The sequence below is a fragment of the Parus major genome, chromosome 13, assembly GCF_001522545.3.
Source record: "Parus major isolate Abel chromosome 13, Parus_major1.1, whole genome shotgun sequence".
Lineage (NCBI taxonomy): Eukaryota > Metazoa > Chordata > Aves > Passeriformes > Paridae > Parus > Parus major.
Window position 1 is genome coordinate 7,792,578 of NC_031782.1, and position 24,611 is coordinate 7,817,188.

The 24,611-nt window shown below is 48.8% G+C and overlaps 1 protein-coding gene across 1 annotated transcript; it reads right to left on the reverse strand.

Moving 5' to 3' along the window:
• Positions 1 to 9,381: 9,381 nt before the first annotated feature.
• WNT8A (Wnt family member 8A) lies at positions 9,382 to 13,290 on the reverse strand. The gene is made up of 6 exons (XM_015642283.3): positions 13,110 to 13,290; positions 12,989 to 13,022; positions 12,642 to 12,780; positions 11,596 to 11,721; positions 11,337 to 11,479; positions 9,382 to 10,405 (listed from the first exon to the last, which is right to left on the reverse strand). Exons 1-6 carry the CDS (start codon positions 13,178 to 13,180, stop codon positions 9,845 to 9,847), a joined length of 1,074 nt encoding a protein of 357 aa, XP_015497769.1. The 5' UTR covers positions 13,181 to 13,290; the 3' UTR covers positions 9,382 to 9,844.
• Between the last annotated feature and the right edge of the window lie 11,321 nt (positions 13,291 to 24,611).

A 24,611-nucleotide genomic window follows, 5' to 3' on the forward strand; every position in this document is an offset into this window, starting at 1 on the left:
CCTGCTCTGGCAAACCAATGGGCTCCACTCTCCAGGAGAAAAGGGCTCTCCAGGGCAAGTGTCAGAATGTTGGCACAAAGTATTTCGTTCTTCTTACATGATTAGTGTGGAAGAAGTTTTTTTAAGTTATTTGTAATTTGTCATAGTGAGACTTGCAATGGGAAACATGCCATAGCAGAGGAAGCCGGGGCCATAAAGTGCTGTTGTTGAGAAGTGAGGACTATTCTAACACAGGTGATGTCCCCAGGGGGTGTATTCCTCAGGGACTGGTGGGTGGGTTAGCAGTCAAACCTTTGAGGAGCAGGGTGAAAGTCAATATGTCCATGGTGACAGGGACACAGCTGGAATTAAGAAGGATGACTAGCACATCCAAACCTTTTTTCAAGGATTTTGATTGTTTTTTCTCTAATGATCTTTTCTGGTTTCATTTATTTAACTGTCTCGAGAGTTCATGTCAGAGAAGTGTCTGCCCTGGTGCCTCAGAAAATGAGGCTTTGTCTTTGGTCCCTCACAAAGGGAGCTGTGCATTGGTGCCATGGGTGACCAGGAGACAGAATGTCCCATTGCTCTTTGCCTGTCTCTGGCATTCGAGTGCTTGTGGAGCTCATCTCAGCAGAGCTTTGCTGCTTTCTGCTTTCATTTTTCCAGCCTCCTGACCTTGATGTCACCATGTGGCTTTGAAAAGAAATGTCTTGAAGTTGAAGGGGCCTGTGCAAAAAGTCATCCATCCTTCAAAATGCATGTCAGGGGGTGTTTGTTCAAGGAGTTCCACCTGAAGGTCAATTCTGTTATTCCGTGACTCCTTAGTTGATAAGTTTTCCCAAAAGCCAGTAATCTCCAAGGAAGAAATGTCGTGTCTGGGAAAATAAAGCAAGACATGTAAATTACTTTAATGGGGTGCTCTAGTACATTTATATCTTCTTAAAAGGAAGCTAAACCACATGGATGAGATGATAGATGAGTTTATTTTCACATGTGGATTTAATAACCTACCAAGATGTAGCTGCATATTTAGTGCCCAAAGTCATCTCCAGGAAAATAGTTCCCTGGGGTGAGGTCAGTGTCTGCTTTCAGCCAAGAGAGTGAGCTGAAGAGGTTTTTCAGCGGTTAGCTTGGTTAGGAGGCAGGATAGTTTATATGATACTGAACTAATCAGGGTGATGTGGAAATCAATTTTGTTTTCTGCACAGAACAGAGAGAGGGGAAGTGCCCCTGAGAGTGTCTGTGGTTTAAAACTCTGAGGAGCTGGAAGGAGCTGACTGCCAGTCTGTTCTCTTTGTAGTGTTGTTTCCCAAATATTTATTGGATCATAGTTATAATTAAATTTGTGCTGAAAATGTAAAGAGCACCCTGTACTTAGTGTCACATGAAACCTGAGATCCTCTACACTGAAGCAGTACAGTGGCAGGTCCTTGGCCACAACAGCCCCCTTTGGAATGGGAGATAATCCAAAAAAGACTTCCCTGTTGACATGGCACTCGCTTAGTTAAAGCACAGGAAATTGTGAATTTTGGCTCCATCCTGTTTGACCATTTACACTATCTCCTTATCAATGTACCTGGCCTGGTCCTGGGAGATTGGATGGTGTCTGGATACAAGAGGTACAATTTCGTGCTCCCAACTGCTTGAAAGGGATTGGATCGTGATTTGTGAGCTCTCTGGTGATGAGTGAGATAAAGCTCTGCAGTGGGGATGTTCTCTGCCCTGCCTCCACCCTGGCCAGAGCTGGGCCAGGCTCCCCATGCACACCTTGGAGCTGGAGCTGAGGCAGGCTGTGACCTGATCATGCCTGAATCATGGGCTGTCTCAAATCCAGATTCAAGTCTCATGGCCTGTAGTAAGTGAGGGAAAGAAATCAATGTGCTGCAGTCAAAAGCATATAGATGTTTCTCAGGGAATTCAAATAGCAGATTGTTTGGTAAAACACAGGCTGAGACCTGAGATGACAGCACTCACACCCTGTGGGGGAAAGCCTATAAGACAAGCAAGAAACAGGAGAGTGAAGTAGGCAGACTGGGAAGTACAACTGTGCATGCCCTGGGATAAATCTTATTAACTTAAGCACATCAAAGCATAAATGTACTGTCTTACTCCTTGACTCAAGCTGGCTTGAGCAAAGCCATCCTGAGAATCTCTTCCCAGTGCTCCTGTCCAGAACTGCCTAGTGCTGGTGCTCCTGTGCCAACAGAGATGTTCCTGGGAGCCACATTTGCAGCCTGCCCCTGACTGGAATTACCTGCTTGCCAGACACCTGTGGTGCAGCTGTAATGCTGGGAATGCTTGGCACCTCGGGAGGTATTCGGCACTGAGTTAATTTAATTATTCTGCTGCTCATTGGCTTCAAAATCTACTTAGAGATAGGGAGGAGGTGCCTTGTCCCTATCACAACTGATGGCAGATGGCCAGCAGAAGTCTGCCTTGTAGGAGTGGGAATGAAGAGCTGGTCCAGAGTAGGTTTAGCTTTGAGGTACTTGGCAAAAGGGAGAGAAATAGAAATTATTGCTTTTAAAACTGCTGACTTTTCTCTTTATGGATGATCCCCTAGAAGTGTCAGACCAGGAGCCACAGCTCTGTGAGTTAGAAAAGCCCGTGGAATTGAAAAGAAATGAGAGAAATACTTCTCACCCTTGCTTGTGTCCAGGCTTGATCTGAGTCAATAAAGAGAATCCCACTGACATCACAATGCAGCATTTCAGACTACATACCTCCTCACAGCCCAGTTTGAGTGCTGGCAGCCAGGCCAGATGGGACAGGGAGTACAGCTATGGTCCCAAACAGATCTCACAACCAGCAAACTCAGCCCATGCATGGCCTGTGTTTGAGCCCAAGTGAGGTAACCCTTGTGCCTCTCCCCACTGTTTTACAGTCTTTCTACTGACCTCGTCATTATCATCTTTTATGGCATCCCATGTGCTGTTGAAAGCATCAGAGGAGGAAATGGAGGGCCCTTTACTGTCCAGGCTCTGTGTTCACATGTCCCCTGACGAGCTATTCTCTCCTGGCTATGCCCACAAGGGGCTTCAATTAATGTAGCATGGGACACTGAAGAAAGAATAGAGAAGGAAAGGAAAAGAATAGCTAAACTACTGTTAGAGATCTCCCTATTTCCCATCATGTCCCACTGCTTGTACAGCTCTACTATCCCATTCTGTGACAGATTTAGACTTGGTCTCTTTCATTTTCTGGCTCTGACTCACTCTGTCCCACATGATTACAACTCATCTTTGCACCTTGATTGCATTTGGTGAACATGTCTTAGCTGTGGCTGTCAATCTCTGCTTCTTACTTCACTTAGAGTTACCATCAACTCCCTCTCCTTTCCACTCTGCAATTTGGACCCTCTGGGAGGGATGAGTGTGGGTCAAAGCCCTGGTGCACACATTAAAAGGGTCTTTTCTAATCTCCAGAAGCAGTTTTGGACTGCTTGGTGTGGACCAAGTTGACTTTGTCTGGGAGAGCTCTTGTGTGAAGCTGTCCTAGCAGCCATCTCTACAGATAAATAATAGTTTAATTCAGGAGCACCTCATCCTTCTTGTTCATAAAATATGAGTCACTCTATGTTTGGTAAAGGGGAAATGGGATAGGAGAGCAAATGAGAAGGACAGAAGGAAGGAATTAATTTTGAAAGTACATTGCAAGTTACATTTATCTGTTTTTCTCCAATCCATCAATCTTCTGTTATATGGCTCAGCTCCTTGGGGCTTGTTTGAAAAGGGGGAATTTACTGCACTGTAAGCCAGGGCAGTGATTTGCAAAGTGGGGGGCATGGATTGTATCCTAGGAGAGAGCAGGGAACCAGAAAAAGAGGTGGGGGGGCTTGTGAATCTCTCTGCAAATGTTAAATATGCTGTACATTATCAACTCTCTCCCAGCTATCCCTGGGGGCAGTTTTGGAGGGGACCAACCTTCTCTATGTCCACCTGTGGCCATACCAGAAATATGGACCAGCAAGTGCGCAGTAAATTGCTGCCCTGGCTCCCTGTACATCTTTCTCCTTGGAGTAACCTTTGGAACCTTTCACAGTAGACTTGTGCTTGATCAGGACTCCTGGCTGGAACTGCAGTATGAATTCATATTGAATATGCAGCATTCCCTGGGAAGCATGGACTCTCCAGCCAGGGAAAGCAGATGCAGCAGGTCCCAGCAGACAGTTATTCTAGGGGTCCTCCCCAACTGAGAAACGTTTGGGAAACATTTGTAACTCTTTTTCTCAGGTGTTGCAAAGAGGATTTGTTTTGTAAATAGTGAAGCTGTTAATTACCCTGACTTTATTAAGGGGGAGCCGAAAAGGTGTTAACAAGTTTTTGTTGCTCTGTGCTGGCAGTGAGCCAGCACCAGTTCCTCTGTAGGGGGAAGGTGGCAAAGTTGCTCCGAAAGTCCCTTTGCGCTCAAGAGAAGAAAGAAATTAGGCACCCCTTTAGTCAAAGACTTGGGGTAACGTGTGAATTTTGTAGGAGGGATTTAACTTGAGTCACCACACAGTTCAGCTCTAGGGGATTCACTTTCTGTTGAGCACATGGACTAGAGTGTCCCTAGGGCAGCACAGCTGGGAAGTCAGAGCTGGAAAAGAGCTTTAAAGGTTGTTTTCTCCCTCAGCTTCTGCCTAGACACAGGTAAGGAAGCACAGGGAGGAAAGCTCCTGCACACAACTGTGGGAAGCCCAGGAGTTCAGCAGCTTTGAAAATCAGGCTGGTGGGGTTTAGGGATCTAACTTTAAAGCACCTCACTTAAAAATGTTTAAAATTAGAGCTGAGGTTTCCAAGTCACTGAAGCACTAATTGGTCACAAAAATCTTTCCTATATACTCCAACAAGCCAGACATCCGAATACTCCGATCTTTCCCTGAAAATACCTGTTGATAAATCCTGCAGAAGGCATGGAATGGATGATTTTTCCATCCTCCTCTCTAGGACTGGCACTAGCAGCAGGTAACCAGGGGCTGATTCAGGCCTTTAACATTTTCCTGCTAAGAGTTGGTTGTGCAAGTGGAAAAGGACCTGTGACTTGTTTTTTAAGACTTTAGGGAATTGCTGGCACTCACTGGTTTCCCTGGACCAGATGCAGCGTGACTGGGAACCTACGCTGCATATGAAAAGGTCACTTACCCTGTTCAAGAGAGGAGATTCTAACACTTGTCAGCTTGAGTGATGGAGGCTCTGCATGGAGAGCCATAATATTCATGTCAGAGAATTGCCAAGCCCTTGCGGAAGTGTTGAAGATGGATGGCCTGGGGATATAGTCCTGACACTTTAATACTGGGGGAGGATACAGCACAAACATCTCACACAGAATTATAATCCATGAAAGGGCACTGGGGGCATAAATTAAAGGTAATCCAGCAGGCAAGGAGTTTAACAGCTGAAGGGAAGCAGGCTGGGGAAAAGGAGGGATGGTGGTGGGATGCAGTGGGGGCTTTGGTGGGGCTTTGAGGAAGGGAACAGCCTGCAGCTAGGTGGGACCAGGGCAGGAGGGAGCAGAAGCAGACCAAAAGCCATCCACCTCCAAACTGCTTTGCAAAATCATCTGCAGGACCTGCACTTTGTGTATTAAATAAATTTGATTTTCTGCTTGCTGATGGTCGTTCTACAATAGTGTGACATATTGACAGAGCCTGAGGAAGGTACCTTAATCTCCAAGCAGAAATGTCTCTGCCAGCCTGCTGGGAGAGGCTGCGGGGGCACACGGTGGCAATGATGGTGTGAATTCCCTGCCAGAGCCATCCTTGCACCCTTTTCTATGAGAGGCAGCAAAGGAAACAGCACAGATCCAGTTCCTGTGCCAGGTGACATGCTCAGCCCCCACACAAACACAGCCCCAGCCTGGCTCCATGTGCTGGGCAGCCCTGAGAATGTGCTTTCCATCTCTGTTGATACAGGCTGACACCTGCACCCCAAACTTCACCTTCCACCACACACTGATGGAGATGACCTCAGCCAAGGTCACCTGAGTCATGCCCATGATCCTGCCTGAAGGCGAATGAGGCTGTGGGGGCATTTCCACCTGCTGGGAAGGAGACACCAGACGAAAATTGGTGGTAACTGTCCCCTAGTGAGGTGCTGGGGTGGTCACCTGGACAGCAAAACTGATAATCACTGATCTTCTGATCCTCTGTTAGTTGAGCAGGCACCTCTGACATAAACCTGCCCTGGTCTCTGGTAATGCTATAGCTGTCCTATATTATTTAATAATTTGGAGTGTGTTTCCCTTTCTCACAAAAATGAAATGTAAACGAAGTCTCCCACAATAAAGGCTGATGGGACACTGCTGTTAACCTTCCACAAAGGCAGTGGTGATTCAGAGCTGATTCCACTGCTGTTCCACAGATTTCTTATCACAGAGGATGCTCTATCCATTTAAATGGCTGGTCAAACATGAAGATGCTGCTCCAGAACTATCCAAGTGGCTCCACAACCCTGCCTGAAGGGCCCCTGCTTCAGAGAAGAAGCACTGCTGACAGCTCTTGGGGGACAGGCAGCAAGATTTTGGGTTGAGTACATGCAGCACCTGGCCCAGATTAAGATTTTCGGCTTTTCATTGTTACTAGGTATAACACTATGACAATACTATGATTGTGGGACAGTGGTCAGGTTCCTCCTCAAGGCTTTAGAGAGCAAGCCCATCCCTTCCTCCAGGTGTGCAGTGGGTTACAGGTTTTTGAGATCAGTGCCCCAGATTGGAGCTGACTTTGGGTGATCATGATCATGACCAAACACGTGCAGGTATGAAGGCATCACCAGTCCCTACAGAAACTCTTTGGCTGTGGGGGGAGAAGGAGCCTTTACAAAGCAGCCAGTAACAGAATTGTGTTCTGCTGTGTGTGCTCCTGTTTTCTTTGAAACGCTTTGTTTTACTCCTGCTCTGCAGAAGTAAAAAAGCTGCCCAGGTAAAATCATAGCTGAAATGATGAGCTCAGTCCTGTGGCATCCTTGGAGTTTGTTACCCTCTGCCCCATGGCATTTGTGAGAGTTATTACAGAAACCAAAGCAGCAGGCAGGGGTGTCAGGGTTCCCTGACAGTGCTGTGATGGATTAAGACGATCCTGAATTTCTATTGTTTTGTAGTGAATGTAGTGAGAATTGATGACTGTTGTATCCAAGCAACAAGAGGAAGGATGAGGAAGCCTCAGCTTCTCCAGGACTTAATATCTCTGGCAAGATGCCACTCTAAGCCATAGAGTTGATTTTTGTATTTGTTTAGTCTTGGTATTGTCGCTGCAAGGTATAAAAAGAGAATGGAAATCTCTGTCATGGGATGGTGTGTAACTTTCTCTTGAGTTTGCTTCGATTTGCATTTGGTCTCTGGCTTTTGGGTGTGATTTGCTTGTTGCCTTAGAGAGTCTGGCTACCAGAAATATAAATTACTTTGATGACAAATTTAAGGAAGAACAGTTCATTTCCAGCATTTAAGTGCAATGGGGTGGATATGAATGCTGAGTTGGTGGGAATGGGAGGGCTCAGTGAGAAAAGGATTCGTCTTGGCAGTGGTATCTCTACGTTCCTCTCCAGCCCTATTTCCCTGGGATGGAGCCTTTGTGAGACAGAAGTCTGGTGCTGTTGCCACCTACAAACCTGTTGCTTCTTATTTTCTGCATTAATATTAGTTTCAAAAGATGCTGCAGAGAAAGGGGTGAGATGACACACAGCATGTCCCACCCATTCCTGTTTACTGGGGCCCTCATCTCCCAGGATTTACCTGTGTGGTTTATTAACCTGCTGCTGGCATACAGCAGGAAGATTTTTATGTGTGCTTGGGAGTTATCCTAGTGAAATAATTTCCCTCCTCTGACATCACATCAACAGAGACTGTCCTGTGCTCTGTATAACCTCATTTTGTGGGATTTTGGTGGTACCCTGTGCCTGCAGCTGCTGGGGCTCTGGAGCACAGTACAAACACATACATAAAGAGACCCTGGGGGTTTCTTTATTTGTGCAGACAAGATAACCAGTGCTCAAGAAAGCAGCGCTGCTTGTCTGTTTATATCATTCTCAGTTCAGCCTAAATTTTGGGGGGTTGCAACTGCTGTTGTGACAACACTGTGCAAAAATCTTGGGGTATTTTGTTTTGGTAGGGTAACTTACTAGAAATGGCTACCCTGAAGGCAGCAAAGCCCCCCTAACTGATGGTGTCGCCCTTCCAGCTTTAATAAAACACACTTTGCATAAAATAAATGCATAGAAGTCAGCTTTGCTTCCCAAATGTGTTTTGCAAGCTGATCTCCCTGATCCGGCTCTCGTATGTGTTGAAGCTGTGTTTACACAGGGAGCCATAGGGAGACCTGGATAAAATAGCATTGAAGCATTTGCAGTGTGGGTGCAATGTGCTGGCAGAACTGTAGGGTGGTTTTTACACTTGTCTCTCCTCCTCTTTCCCTGGCTGGAGAGCAAACTTGTCGAGCATCCTTGCCCGGCATCGTGGGTGTGGGTGATGGCACAGCCCTGGCTCCCTCCGCAGCAGCTCTGACTCCAAGGAGCAGGACCTGCCCTGGGACAGCAGCAGCCAGCGCTGTCCCCTCCTGCCCTCCCCGACCTCGTCCGGGCTTCTGACACCCGGAGCAGCAGGGAACCAGCAGACACATTCACAACTGTCCCCAAGTTTTCTCTCCTGCTCCAGTTCAAAGGGTTCCTCTCGTGCCTCCAAGAAATTTTCAGCGAGTGCCGATGGTGATGCTTTCCACATCAAAGCGGGGCAGCCTCGCATTGTCTGGGGGATGTCGGGTCGAGCAAATTAAAGAGACTTTGGGAGCTTCAAAATCGGCTTTAGCCAGGCTGTGTCTGCATACTCAGCACTTGGAAAGGGCGAGATTATGGTGATAGGTACTAAAGCCAACCCTCTGGGGACTGGAGGCTGGAGCCAGCTTACTGAGATCCAGGAGAACAAACTCATTGCCCTTGGTGGCTTTTGGATTAATGATGAGGAAATTTGTGGAATTGCTGGGTTTTTCACAGAAAAGGACAAGTTTGCACCTAAAATCATACTGCTAGGAAGCCAGAAAGGAAAAAAACAATTCTTTTCATTGTGGTTTATTGCAAAATACAGTCCAGAATCTAACTCTTCAGGGATACCTTCAAAATATATAGTGAAAACAGATTGTGCTAAGCAATAATACAACTTATTAATAAATGTCATTAGGCATAAAGAATTCTGAATTCTTATCTGCTATTTTGAAACAAAGGAAGTATAGGAGCTGTAAACTGCTTAATTTTATCCAGTACAAATACATGAAGCTGTTGTCTATTTGGGGCAAGGCTTCTTGTGCCAAAATACAAAATTCAAAAAGGAGGAGAAAAAAAGTGGGGGGGTTGAGGGAAATATGTAAACACTGGCTGTAAACTTTTCAAAGCTGCAGTTGTGGTAATATACACCACAACACTGTCAAACCTCCTCTTACATCACAAAGTGCATAAGTTTTCCTCCAGAAATGCTGCCAAGCAGCTGCTGTGCATGAACGGCTGGGACCTGAAGCTGCACAGATGGGATCACCTGGCTGGACCTGCTTTTGGCCACAGCACCTGTTCCCACCTCTGGCTGCAGGGCCAGAGCCCCACTTCTGCCATTGGCAAACCCACTGGCAAGGACATAAGGGGTTGAGCCCACCAAAACCATGACATTCCTCCCCTCTGTCCAATACACAGATAAAGTGACTCCCAAGAAGAAAGAAGCTACTGGTAAATGTTGAGGAAAAAACATGGAAGCAAGATGGACCATGATCCCTCAGCGCCCGCGCCTTGTGCTTCCTAATCCCACTGCATCCATCCACAGGAGACCCCATCACTTCACACGGTGCACACAACCCTCTGGACCCCAGGACGCTCCTTCCCCTTGTGTGAGGACACCAAAGTGTCCCCTATCTCCTGTGCCCCCTGTTCCTCTGCCTGATGTGGTTGGGGGCAGCGGAGTCACGGCGGGTGCAGAAATGCTTGGCCACCAGCGTCCGGCACTGCTCGCAGCGCACCGTGCAGCACCAGTGGAACTTGCAGTTGCAGCTGGCCACCACCTCCGTCCTCCGCTCCTCCACTCGCAGGCCGCACTCGGTGCAGAGCCGCCGGCAGCTCCTCTTCTCCCACTGTGAGAGGTTCTTGCCAGTCTGTAGGCACTCGCGGCCCTCGGTGCCGTGGTGGCCCAGGCTGGCATTCCTTGTGCAGTAGTCGGGGGAGTCCTCCAGGAAGACGAGCTCCGTGGCGTGGATGTGGTGGAAGGTCTCTGCCGTGGCGCCGCGGCTGTCGGCGCTGTTGCCAGCTCTCACGCGCCTCTTGTCCATCTCCAGCTTGTGGGCTTGGTCGTATTTGATCTTCAGGTAGTTGCCAATCTCGCGGAACTCGGCGAGCTGCAGCCAGCAGGTCTGGATGCTGCAGCTGCCTGACACCCCGTGGCACTTGCAGGCTCTCTTCATTGTGTCTTTCACTGCCTTGGAATGAGGTGAGGAAATTAGGAAATCTCAAAATCAGGCTCTACAGCACTTGTAATTTGGGGACACTGCATCTAAAGTGGCTCATGCTTGGCGTGACTTCAGGTCCTTCCAAGAGCTAATGCTCTTAGTTCCTGGAAAACATCTATCCCAGATGTAAGTGAGCACAAACTATTGTACCCAGCCCTTCCAGAAGAATCCAGGCAAGGAAAAAATGCCTTTGTGAGGTCATTCCCTTCTCACGACACTCACCAGCATCAACCCATGTCCCTTTCAGAGGTTTCATTCAAAATGTGTGAAACTGCTTTGGAATAATCATACCCAATCTCCTCCAGGCCAAGCACTTCACAGCACTTCACATTATCTGCCTATCTCCCTCTGGTATTTATAAGGTTCCAAATCGCTAGTATCTATGTGAGATTAAGCCTTGACACACCCTATGAGATAGGTATGTTAAGTGTTGTCATCCTTGTTTTTACAGACAAGGAGGTTTGGCAAGATGCTGAGAGCCTCCATGGCCCAGGTGGGAGTGGGGGGCGAGTCTGGCTGGCTTGTGAGCAGGGCTAGCTCACACCTGGCTTCCTGGCTGAAGAGCTTGGAAATGCATATTGCAAGAAAGTAGGGAAGGTGGTTCTGGCTTTGTTTTACAGACTAGACAAGCCTAGAGGTGAGTACAAACCCCATGCATTTCTGAGTAAGTGGTGTGTGCCAGCAGTTAACTGCATTACACAGCTGCAGAACCTGGAAGTGGGAACAACTCTTACTGTGATTCCCTGTGTTAAGGTTCAAGGCCAGATTCTGGCTGTGCTTTCCCCCCCATGCAACCATTACCAGGCCTGGATTGTCACAGGGGCCTGGAAATGGGAACCTAAACAACCTAGATTTTGTTTTCAATATAGACATTATTATTATTACTATTATTATTACTTACAAGTCTCCCCACTTCATTGTTGTGCAGGTTAATCAGCGCACGGGTATCATGCCCTGTTTCCAAGGCATCCACGAAGAGCTTGGAAACCTTCTCCCCAAACTCCACATTGTCACTGCATCCTCCCCAGACCCAGCCTCGGCCACCTGCAAGACAGACACAGGCTTAAGCACAGACCTGCCCCAAATTCTGCCCTGAAGTCTGTGGGGCTGTGTGTGAGGACAGAGGGACAGGGTCCGTCTGTCCTGGGACAGTCACTCACCGACACGGCCGTTCCTGGAGTCATCACAGCCGCAGCTCTCAAAGTCTCCCAGGCTGCAGTTCCTGGTGAGGGTGTACATGACCCCGGCTGAGCTGATGGCATGCACGAAGGAGGTTTCCCGGGTAGCTGGGGGAGAAGGGAGAAGGGAGAAACATGCTGTCACATGCAAATACAGACATCAATTCCGGATTATCAGGAATGAGAATCTCCTGTGCTGCAAAGGTGCAAGGAGAAAATATCCACTCTGTGCAAAAGGTAAGGTGCTACAGAAATTAAATGCTCATGATTGGATCTTTTCAGGCTTCAGCATCACAGGGTACATCAATTTGATATCATATTATGCAGGTGTCCATACAGGGGATGGAACTTCTTGCCAGGGGAGGATTTTAAGGAAATGCCAGAGCCCTGCCCTAGCTAAGGTGAGTTATTTCTCCTTTCACCTGGCACTCGGCTCATCTCTGTCCTTCCCTGCCTGGGGGTATGTTGTGCTTTGATCTTGCCTGCTGGAGAAAATGGTCATCGATCCTTTGAACCTGTGCTAACAGCTGTCTGCACCTACACTCTTAGTGTAGTCCTTTTTGGCTTCTGAAAAGATTCAAATAGAGATGCTGCTCTGGGTAAAAGGAGACTTCTGCCCATTGAAATAGATAATACTGAAATATATCCACAGCTTTCTTATGGAGGCAGTTTCTTACTGCACATCTCTGGTTTCTCCCTTTGCCTCTCCTGCACTCCCACTCCTCCCCACTGGAAGCTCGGGTGTCTCTAGCACTGCACTCCCCGGGATGCTGCACACAAAGGGGTAGGAGCAGACCCATGGAGCAGCAGTGCAGGAAAGACTGAGCCTGGGAGCCCTAGGAAAATGTTATTGCTATTTGTGACATCAATTAATACAGATAAAGGAAAACGAACTGTGATTTTTGGGACAGGAAGGCCCTTTTCCATCAGTTAAATCAAGCAGCACCAGCTCTCTCCAGAGCACATCCCAGCTGGCACCTAGAGCATCCCGGGGCAGGGAGAGGTGCCGCAGGTGAACGTGCACTCACCGCTGCGGAGCCGGTTGTGGGTGGAGAGCTGCAGGGCGCTCTCGGGGCAGTTCCAGCGCTCCCACCCGAACTGGAACTTGCACTCCTCCATCCCACTGTGTGCCCCGGCTGCCACACTGCTGGAGAACGTCAGGTAAGCCTGGCATGGGAAACAGCAGGGTTAAAATCCACCCTGTTTTAGCAGTTGTCAGTGAAAATATAAGCAGGTTGCAAGTCCTTCCCCTCTGTACTTGGCAGGACTTGGAGCTGATATGCTCTGGGAAGTTTGGTTCCTTGGAAAGTACTATTTCCCATTTGCAAAACAAAATCACTCCATTCAAATTCCTCACAGTCCATATGTTAATTACCTTAGGTCCTGTCATCAGAAAGTTATTCACAGACCTGAAACAAAGAAAATAAAATAATCACCTTACCACAGGCTGAAGAGCATCTCTAAAAAAATGTCCTTTCCAGTGAGTTGGACCCTACCATGCTGCTGTGTGGAGAATGGCACTGTAGACCCCTGTGATGGAAAGGATGAGGAGGGTGCTTCTCTTCATGGCTGTCACAAGGAGTGGGGTTGGATCCCTTTGGCTGCTCTGTAGGTCTCTGCACAAGCAGGGCTGCCTCCCTCCACTCCTTCCCAAGGTGAGCTATGGGGATGGAGCAAAGCTGCAGGAACCTCCAACCCTGATATTTATAAGGTGAAGTTGTGAATAGTCAAAACCCCCCATTCATTTGCTACCCAATGACTTAATGTGGTAAAAAAGCTCCCGCTCCAATGGGTGACAAGGAACCGCCTAAGGTTGCACTTCAAAAGGCGGCGGGTGTCCCTGGGAGCGGGATGGTCTGAAGGAGAGCAAACTTCCCTAACAATGGGACACTTTTAACTCTCTTCCCTGCCACCAGCCATCCCTTTCTGCTGGCCCCAAGTCCTCTTGCCTTCTCCTTTTCATCCTCTGCTTGCCAGCAGAGGCTCCAACCTCATGTCCCTCCAAAATAACAAGCGTATGCATTTCTATAGTTCCCCTGCTATCTGCCTGCTCCCTCCTATGAGAATTCCCTGAGGAGTTTTAACAACCCTTCTGTAAAGATCTATAGGGGATAGACCTCCCAGATCTCCTTGATTTGCAGAGATGCATTTAATGGGAGGTTTTTTCCTTCTAGCCTCTTTATGAAAGTTTCTGCATTTCCATCCAGATAACAGTGAGCATGGCTCGGTAGCATTTGGAAATCTCTCTAATTTACGCGGCTGCAGCTTGGGAACACTGTGAATCATTTATGTGGTTTTCTCCATGCTCCAGTGCTGTAATTAGGGGAAGAGTTTTCTGGAGTTGGCAATCTCCTTACAGTGAGGGCTGCTGCACCAAAGGCATGGCTGCTGCTACTCCAGGCAGGATCTGCCCATAGCCTGAGTGGAATAAGCTGGAGCTGAGCCATCATCTGTGCTTCGGAAAGGAAAATCCTTATCAGAAGAAATCCAAAAAGCCTTTTGGTAGTTACAGCCAGTATCATTAATGGTTGTGAGGAGCTGCTATGCAGCTGATGGAGGAATGGGAAGATGGTGCTCATAGAAGCTTATTAGTCTGTTTTCCTGTGGGTGAATGGTCCCACCAAGGCTGGCTCACCCTGAGCAGGGATCCTGGCTGCTCCATGGGGTAGTGTGGGTTCTTGGCCCCAAAGCCAAGAAGTGTGCTGTGCCAGCAGTGCCAAACAGCCCACTGGCTCTGCCTTTCACTGTCCCATGGCACACAGGCACAGCATCTGCCCATGGTAAGTCTGGCTCTGTGACAGGCAGAGGTGCTGCCTTTTTCCTCCTCCTCTCAATTCTCTGACTGACCCTGGGGTACACCCATCTCCCTGAGTTAATTACTGCTGCTTCAAGGTGATGAAAGAGCGGCAAAAGTGAGGTTCAAGGGAACAGGACTGCACTGGACCTGGCACTTGGGGAGCTGCCCCACAAGCAGAAGGGGACACAGGGACAAACCCATCATAACATGCAGGCAAGTGGCCACAGCCAGCAGAGCAATGGCAAGGCAGGGGGATGCACCTCAATACCTTTGAGAAGTAGTTTTCTGTCCTGCCGTGAAATGCTCAAGGGCATTGCAGAGCCAGCAACCTGCCCAGGGGTTTGACACCTCACCTCAGCTGGTGTCTGAAGTGCAGGCCTGTGGGCTCAGCTCCTGCTGCTGGAGACCTGTCACTCCTCTCTCTTCTGCCCAGAGCACACAGACCAGCTCCTCAGTACTCCTGGCTGTACAAAGCACAGGGATTTTCCCTGCCCTGCTGCCCCTCAGCGAGTGAGGGGAGAGCCCTCTCTCTCCAGACTCTGCAGAAGGGAAACCTGGAGTCATCTGGGCAAAGCCGCAAACAACCCGTTTGTAACCAGAGGATTAAAATTGCAGATTGGTTGAAAAGCAGGGATACGAAATACCTTCCAAGTGAGCACAAAGCTGGTGTAGCCCCACCAGCATGGAAAGCCCTCTGTGAGTCAGCATTTTAATCATTACCATCCCGAACAGATCCTACTTGTTAGAGCTGTCAAAGGACAATTACTGGGAATGAAGTGTTTCCCATGTATCAGGGAAGCTCATTGATTAAAACCCATGCATATGGCTTGGAAATCTGCATGCATTTTTTATGTGCACACAGGTAATTTTGGAGGGTTGTGTCTGGCTGCCCCTGAGGCAATATAGATGGGGTTTTTTCTTGTCTGAGACAGCTTGTGCAGCTAAAAAAATGTTGGCATGTCTGCTCTGTCAGTTCACACATGATATTGCTATCACATGCCAGAGGAATAACAGCATCCCTGGGCGTGAGCTGTGCTGCGAGCAGCCGCTGGCAGGACCACACAGCTCTTTGCCCAGGCTATTAAAAATGTCCTTTCTAATTAAAGTCACAGAGATCTTAAAAGTCACTCATAACATTGTCACTTGCACTAGTTGTCAGCAAACAAAGCAGTGTGCTGGGACAAGCCTTCCCACATTGCTCCAGGTTTTTTCTACATTAACTGCTCAGGCCTGGCAAGTGGGAGCCAGCACTTCTGCAGGTCACCCAGCAATGGGTGCAGTGATCCCAGTTGTATTGCTGCTTGATTTTCCACCTTAGGCAAAAGCAGACTTGGGTCTTGCTGTGTTAATAAATTTGCACTTATAGACCACTTTGTGCAATGTCCTTGCAGTAGAAGAGATTAGATGTACACATCTCTGTTTGCAGCTAGGTAAACTGAGGCACAGAAGTGGGTGGTCTGGAGATCTCAGGGTGGATCAGTGGCAGAGCAGAATTGGACAGAGCTGTTTAGAAGCTGATTTTGGTGCTTTGCTCCATAAGTCACTGGGCACACGTGGGCCAAGCCCAGTTGGGCTCTGGAGGCCACAGGGCTGGGTGCTCCCCCATCGCCCATGGGAATGGCCTGCTGGTCACTCCATGGGTCATCTGAGAACAATGCTGAAGGTGGTTTCCCTTTGATTTTTCCACTGCCTAGAGACCTGGTTTTGGTTTGGTTCTGGATAGGGAAAAGTCTGGAAAGCAAATTCTGTTGATTTTACCCGGTTATGAAGGATATGTACTGTCAGTAGTGCTGGGCAGCCTGGAGCTCATGAGCCATCAGCTGCCCAGCATGGAAGCAGCACTAGAGCCTGCACCATATGATGCTGAGGGACAGTCTGCTTGCAAAGCACTGTCCTGAGTGTCAGCCAGACCCCCTCGACTTAACTGATAAAATGTTGATGCTTTTTTTCTTCTTTTCCTGCTATGTAACCAAACAGGCAGTTTGGGCAGTTGTTCATGGGATGGTTGAAATCCTAAAGCATTTTGGTATCTGCCCTAATTAAAGACACAATAATAGTATATATAGCCCCATGCACCCACAAAACCCTTTCCACACCGCAATGTGGGTTTTAAGGGAAGGCAGACATGAGGTAAAGCAGTTTATCAGGGTGGCAGGTCCCAGAGGGGTGGGGTCTTGGCTTGTGCTGGCCCTTGGCTGTGGACAACAGGAAAATAAAGCACAGGCCACTTGCTAAATTGCCCTTGGCAGGTGACAGATTCAGAGCCCTGGCGTCAAATCCTGCATTGCTGTTCTCCTTACAATAGAAACCCACCTGGGTAATTAGAAAGCCACCCCCTCCCTGGTGAGTTGGAGGATGTTTTATGGTGCTCTCCCACACTGCTTGCCCTGGGAAGCCCCCCAGGCCCCCTGGTCTGTACACAGAAAAGGGGATATGTCCCTGTGCTGTACAATACATCCCAGAGCACTGCAGGCATGGGGCAACCCTCCTGCACACCCACCTCTTCCAGGAATTATTTTTAGCTTTCTCAGCTTTCCTGTATTGGGGAAAACACGTTCCCACTGCTCTGCCTGCTGCACAGTCCCTGTGTGCTGCTGCAGTTCCTAGCAGGAGCAAACAGAGGCAGGACCCAAGCCCTGGACCTGGCAATGCTGGGGGGAGTTTTGCCTGTATAATGAATCTGTGTTGATTAATGAATAGTAATTGGGGATGGAGATGTAACTGGAATCAGATATTGTGCCACACCTACCCCACAGGCTTGGTCCCCTTCATGCCTGTTTTGGCACACTGAAGTAGTCCAGTCCTGAAAACAAGGTTAGACCACCCAACAGAGCCAGCTTACAGTGTGCTTTCCCAGTGACAAAACTATCCCAAGGAGTTCCTGTCTCTTGGCAGCACTTTGTGCCCTCAGCTGTACAAATGCACCCAGTTTTTCCATCTTATTTAACCCTGATTCCCAGCACAGCCTTGTGCAGCGTGATGGGGTAAGCAGTGAACTTCATCGGTGAGGCCACAAAAATTCAAGAGGTAAGAGCCTCTTCTACTGAAGGAAACATATCTTGGGATAGAAGCCAGCACCACAGGAAACTCCAGGCTATACCTTTTGGTTCCAGGAAGGAAAAAAAAATAGAGGTTTGGAACCAAACCTCTTTCTAAAATCTTTCTAGACACAAGCTGGCCAGAGACAGATGCTTCCCAACAAGGGCTGTCAAGGTGATTTGGGAATGTCCTGATCGGGGTTGTAGAAAAGGCCTTGGAGCATTGCAGAGCTCTTGGATCTGTGTGCACAGGATGATGTGTTTAGGCTAGAAATAAGAAAATAGGGTGGTGGGGGGGAAACTTTTATTTCATCAACATGAGGCAAAGCAAGAGCTCAAGATGTACGTTTAACTTGCTGTGGGCTTCACCATGTGTCAGGAGCGAGGTAGATGAGCATGGCCCCACCATGGTGGGGAGCATGGGCTGGGAGATGGGTCAGGACCCCTCCAGCCCAATGGACAGGGGACAGTGGCTGGAGGGGGATTTCACCCTGTCAGCAGCAGTGCCCATAGCTCTGGGGAGAGCTCTAGAGAGCACTTGGCTGCTCACTCAGCCCTGGAGAGGCAGCTCCATGACCTGATCAGCCTCACCTCACCTGCCTCCTTTAGGTGTGTCCCCCAAAACCTACAGGACTGTTTACACAGCAGCCTTAAAAAGCAGGGACAAGTGTTTTGTTTTTCTCTCCCTCTTTAAAGGAAGCGTCATGCAAACAGCGTCAGAGCAGCTGATAGGTTACTGCCTGTGCATCTGCATGCAGGGACCAGATCTCTGTCCTGGCAAGGTGTCACTTCCCAGGTGAAAGCCTGTCCAGGAAGAGATTGGGCACTTGATACAGAGGAAAATTATCACCTCCTTCTTAATTATTCCCAGCCAAACTCAAGTTAAATTAACTGATTACAACCTGGCTCATGCAATGCTCTCCATCCTTTCTCAGCATGGGTCCTTGTATTATTACCCCTTTGTCACTGAAGCTCTGTCATCCCTCCTGCCCCACATCCATTTCATGTCACAGATCAAGCCCAAAGATTTTAAATTCTGAGTTGGATGATATGGGTGTTGCTGCTGGCTCTGTCTGGCACACTCAGTGTGGGAGGTTTTGAAACTCACAGAAGAAAATGGTGATTTGAGCCATGAATATTTTCTTTAAACTTGTCTTTGTTTCTTTGGACAGAGGTGATTCCAAGTGCAGAAAGCTGTGGATTCCTCTGAAGAAATATGTGCTCACAGTAAGTTTAAAATTTTGAGTTTTGCTGGTAAAAACAAAGTGAGGAGAAAAGTTGCTTCTGGCACGGGCTTTGCCCATGAAGGCAGTGAGGAGGCTGCGCTTCTGTGGGGTTTGTTCTCCCCATGCTGCCAACCTGGGCTCTGGCACTTTGCTGTGGTTTCCCCTAAGGGAACCCCTCTTGCCTTGCCTGTCCTCTCACGAGGTCCAGCTCTGTATTTCCATTTCACAGTGCAGCTGGGCATTGATGCCGTGTCCATACCTCGCTTCCATCAGTCTGGTAGTGCCATGTATTTATTCATCTTTGAAGTGGGACAAGACAACTCCAGTGTTACCTGAGGTCAGAGTGGGATAACAGCTCTTTGCAAGGTCTCTGGTTTACTAAACCAGTTTTAGGCCTTTACTGTTCAGTTTAAAGCTGATCCAATGGGAATGTGGGGATCTGGGTTGGGGGTTCAGCTCATCATCATCTTCCAGGCACAGAGAACTGTTGGGACACTCCACGGGGTGATTTTTTCCCAGTGACACCCTTTAGAAACAGATTTCCTTGATCATATTAGCTTGGTGAATCCCAGATCAGCTCTGAACACCTGAGCTGTGGTGGTTCTGGAGGGATCTCTGCCCAGCCCCGTGAGGATGAACGCAGTTCGCTCTGCATTTGTCAACTCTGAGGGGGTGGGAACGGAGCCCCCAGGGCCGGGTCAAGCCCCCAGGCCCAGCGCCGGGAGCGGGGGGTGCCTGTGCTGGGGATGTCCCGGCGGTGTCCCGGCGGTGTCCGGGCAGTGTCCCCGCAGGCTGGTGACAAGGCTCCCCCCTGTGGGATGTCCCCGCACCGCAGCCCCGCTCGCAGGCGGTGGCGGTGGCCGGGCGGGCAGCCGGGGGTGGCACAGGCTGCAGAGTGCCCCCAGCCGAGCTCCTTAAGCGACAGCTGCCATGAAAGCTGGGCAGCAAGCCTCTGCGGAGTTTTCCGTGCTCATTCCTCGGGTTGGCTGGCCAAGACCGGGGATTTTCAAGATGTATTGAGGAAAGAAAAAAAAAAATAAAAAGGATGACCTCTGTTGTGGGTCTGTGGTTCGTCTGGCCATGCTGGAGCTGGGTAGGCAAGAGCAAGTCTCAGCAGCACCCACAGCCCTCCTGCCCCCCGGGTCATGTCGTTGTAGCTGCCCCCATCTCGCTCTGGATTCATGCCACTAAAGCCATCAGTGTTACTGGGCATGTCTGCCAGCGTGAGGGACTGCAGCTGGCACAAGCTGTGTGACCCCTATTCCCTGCCCGTGCTCCTCTCCTCCCGTGCTGGCACCAGGTGAGGTCCCTGCTGCAGTCCACGCACACGGCCAGGAGCAGCACTGTGGGCTTGGGTTGCCCAGATCCCACTGAAACAAGAGCCTGGGCAGGACAGAATTAAAGTGGTGAATCTGGGGGAGCAGTGAAGAGATTGGAGCTATTATAAAGCCATTATGGAGCTATTGCAATACTATAAGCAGTTGCTACTCCTGCTCCCTGGAGAGAAGGGTCCTGGCAGTGGGAGCAATGCTGCTGCCCCAGGGCATCCCTGCTGCCTCCATCCCTGCCCTTGGGCTCAGCCCCAAAAGCACATGCCTTCAGCCAAGGCTCCTCATGCCTGATTTCTTCATTGCTAAATGAAATGTGTGATTTTGGACCTGCACACGTGTTTCTTTAACACTTTGTGGTGGCGACTCCTCCCAGTGCTAGCAAGGATGGGGGGACCAGCTGTGGTCAGGCATGACCTGAGGTAGCTCCCGTGATTAGACAGAAAAATAAAACCCCAGTTCTTCTCTCTGAGGGGAATTATTTCCAGCATCACAAGAAAACAAAGCAGACCAAGAGGGATTATTTTCCCCAAACAAGATGCTGTTTGAAAACACCCACTTGCAATCACACACAATTTTTTTCATCCCTTGTTGTTGCAACTTCGCCAAGTCAAAAATTTTGATACCGAGTTGGCTACTGAATTTATGAGACCTGCTTAAAATTCCTGAATTTTTTTTTTATTTTTTTTATTTTGGAAATTCTCATTCTTTTTGTTCAGTGCCTGCTGCTGGAGCCTTAAGAGACCTCATTTTCACATGTCCCTTTGACCAGAGCAGCTAGAAACCCCTTTCTGCTCCCCCCTCCTCTTCCTTTCTTCCTGATTCCCCATGGATTGAATGAATTTTGGACCCGGGCCTTGAAGCAAACATGAAGCACTGGAAGATTTGCAGTTGATGGTAGGAGTTGTCAAGAGCTGTTGTCAGCACAGCTTACAAGATGTGCACAAACCATCACCAGCAACTGTTCCTTCCCAAGCCAGCTCTCCTGACAAGACAGCGAGCACACGGAGCTGCCTCTCCCGGCACAGGAGATGGAAGCAGAGCTTACCCTGCTGTCAGTTTGAGCGGCGTTGTGTTGGAGCTGGAGAAACAGCCCTGCACACGCACACACCTGCTCCCACACAGCCTGGCTCAGCCCCAGCCAGCCCCACGTTCCAGCCTGAGCGGGTTGTGCTGCCAGGACGCACCATGGTGCCCTGGACTGGGCTGGGACAGCCAGAGCTCCCCGGGGACTCACAGACGCACTGGGTGGGAACAGGTGGAGAGGCCAGGGCTGGCTGCCCATGCCAGGGCTCCAGGAGCACACAGTGGCTTTGTTTGCCCATGCAGAGTGTGGGAGGCTCCCCCAGCTTGGCACCAGAAGGTTGGTGCTTTTCAAAAGACTATTGTTTTCACCCTGTGTTTTTGGAAAAACAAGGGGCAAGCCAGGCAGAGGCATGAGAACCACCCTGACTTCTTCTGCCTTGAGTTTCTGCTGCCGTGGGCACCTCCCTGGCTGCACTCCCAGCTCCTGACCTGCTTCCCACGTGGTGCAGTTCAGACTCCATATCCCACTGAGCTTTTGCAGATCTTCATTTGCTCACATCTCCTCCTTGTTTCTTTCTCTGATCCTCTCTTAGCAGGAGAGGTCTCTGCTGCATCAGGACCAGAGCTTATGGCAGAACAAGCACACGAAGGTGTTTTCCAGACTTCTCCAGCCTTGGCCTTGCATGGGCATCCCAGTTTTTGTTGTGGTGGCCAAGCCACTGGCCAAAACACATATCCCTCATCACCATAGAGCTGTGGCATGTCTCACCAGTCACTGGGCTAATGACCCAAACAAGAGAGAACACCCAAATATATTTGAAAAAACCTCCACATGTGCTTTGAGACTCAGCTGTGGCATCTGAGCTGGGGCTGGCAAGACCCACAGGCCCTTTTAGGTGGTCCCCAGCTGAGGTGGAACACATGTGCCCCTTGCCTAGGAGAACTAGGCTCGGGGCTTGTTCTCCCTGGCTTTCACTGCTATCAAATGCCTGCCTAATGAGATTTATTAAATCAACTCACTTTGGTATAACAACGACAGGAATGCAGATCTCCGCTGCCCAGCCAGGGCTTGCTGTGACTGTGCACAGCAATTAGAGGTGACTCACAGGGGCAGGTGGACTTGGCCAAGATCCCAAGAGGGCTGGCCCTATCCCTGGGATCCAGGGGGCAAAACTGGCTTCATGGTGATGCCAAGAAAGTGGGTGTTGATCTGCATGTAATGTTCATCTGCATATAATGTTTTTTTTTTTTTTTTAGCCGTAACTGCATTAGCATGGAAGGCGTTTTTTCCTTTGGAGGAGTTGCAAGGTAACACCTCGTTTATGTTCCTTTACATAACAGCAAGGGGCTGCTGCTAATTGGCAGAAATATTTACGTTTCCCATCTGGAGCTGGTTCTGTTTACTGATGAGCTTGTCTCCAGCTCAGCTGCCTGACACCATGGAGGCTGGGAAAAGGCCTCAGCTCCTGCTGTTGGTGGCTGTTGGGGAACCTTGGAGCTGGAGGATGCTCTTCCAGGGAGTGAAGGTCAGGTTAACGCCCAGAAGGTGTTTCCTAGGTGTGGGTAAGGTGTTAGCTTTGGCTTAGCTCGACTTGGCTCTGCTTGTAGCTCTCCCTCAATGGCGGCAACAAATATTTCCTTGTGTAATGCCTGGAAGGATGAAAGTTCCCTGTCTCAGCCTGAAGTAATGAGAAGTTTCCTGGTTGGTGTCCCCAGCATGCCCCACAGATAAGGGCTGTAATGCTCTTTGGTTAAGATAACAGGGAGCCAAACCTGTCCCTACTCTTGACAAAATTTAATCTCCCAATGCAGTTCCTGAGTTGAAATGGTCTCCCCCAGCAGCAGAGAGGGATGTTCCTCAAATCAGAGTACTGCAGCTGTGTTTTTAACCTTGAGCCTCTCTGAACTGCTAATTGTGAAAGAAGCACTCCCCAAGCCCTGCCATAAAGCCATGCTCCACCTGGAGCAGGCAGGGGAAAGCTGGGAAGATCTGGCCTTTAACCTTGAGGAGCTTTTCCAGGTGTGCAGGTGTTTGTAGCCTTTGTAGTCAGATATAGGGGTGGAGAATGTGACTAAAGTTCTCAGCCTATTTAGCGGGGTGAGCTGTGTGCATAAAAGCACTGAGATGTTGGGTTTACTGTTTCAGGCTTTAAATTCAAACAGCTAAATTGGGAGCAGGCTTCATGGGGGACACTGAGCCCTGCAGCAGCACTAGGAGCAGCCCTAAGCCAAGAGCTGTGCTGCTAATCCTTTGCAAACATAAATATCTCTGTTGTTTTCTTGCTTTGGCCAGACCTCCCTTCCCTTCTGTCCCAAAAGTGCAGGCTGAGGACATGGACCAGACCTTTGGTTTTTGGGAAAACTTGTGGGCATAGAGACCAGCCAAAATGCCAAAGAAGTTCTTGGTGATTTACAGTGTATTTGCTGAGTTGGCAGATGCTCTCAACTGTCAGAGATGGAGGGAGATCATTGCATGGGACAAAACCAAGGAGAAAGTCTCATCTGTGGCCTTACTGCTGAGTGCAGGACAGAGCTTAAAAACCGTCCTGGGGAAAGTAACGGGTTTAATGAATCTGGTTGAACAATAGGAACTATACAGATTTCCATAGATGGTGTTGCTCTAAGTGCTATCTCTAAATACTTCCTCCATGAAGGAACCATCATCAAAGCAGATATTTAAATAATGTCAGAGGCTCCTTGACCACACCTGAAGAAGTGTGCAGGGGTGAGGGGGAAGAGCATGAGTCACAAAGAAAGAACATTTTTTTCTTTGTTGCTCAACCTCTCACATTCCTTAACTTTTATATAAAAATCAGTATTAATAAATCCAGCTGACCTTAAAATAAACACCCCTTTGAGTCAGGTGCCAAGGGGTCCTCAAATGAGAATGTGAAAAAAAACCTTGGTCATGAGAAGAAAACATCAGCAGTGTCGAACTGAGGAATGTGGATTGAAGCAGCAGTCTCAGCCCTTTGGACACTACCACATTAACAAAGCTCTGACAGAAATCAATGGTCCTCTTGCTCTGTTTTCCTTTGGTCTCCTGATCACCTCTGGTTACTCTCTGTTGCCATCAAAGGTCACAGTCTTCTGGACTTCTTCTGGTCACTGCTACTTTTAATTGCAGTTCTGACTATTCAGATTCAATGTCTAGTGTCAAACAGCTCTTAAGTAAACAATAGCTTTCTGGACATCACCCCAACCATTCTTTTCTGCTTTCTGAAGCCTGTAGGCTGCGTTCTGCCTCACCTTGTGCAGGTAAAAGCCCAGACTATCCCTGATGAAGTACACCGAGCTACTTTCATTTCACAGCACAAGTAGGATCAAACTGAAGCTCCAGGGACAGCAGCTTATCTGCCCAGAGTAAGCACTTGTTTTTCTAATATGATTGCAAATTAATTCCAGAGATAATGTGATACCATGTAATTGAGAGCCCCCTGAGCTGGTACCAGAGTCTATTTTTGCCAAGTTCTCTGCAGACCAGTGAGGATGTTATTGCTCCACTGGTAATGAAGATGTAGGGAGTCCTTTCTTACTTTGAAGGTTTGTGTCTTACACCCCTGTACACTGCTAAAGGTCTTTC

What these genes read in the sequence shown, in the direction of transcription:
- WNT8A (XM_015642283.3), bottom strand. Translation starts at nt 13,180, where the DNA reads ATGAAGAGAAGCACCCTCCTCATCCTTTCCATCACAGGGGTCTACAGT. An exon ending in TTCTGATGACAGGACCTAAG is followed by an intron (nt 12,781 to 12,988) that starts GTAATTAACATA and finishes TTCCCATGCCAG; the next exon opens with GCTTACCTGACGTTCTCCAG. An exon ending in CTCCAGGAACGGCCGTGTCG is followed by an intron (nt 11,480 to 11,595) that starts GTGAGTGACTGT and finishes TCTGTCTTGCAG; the next exon opens with GTGGCCGAGGCTGGGTCTGG.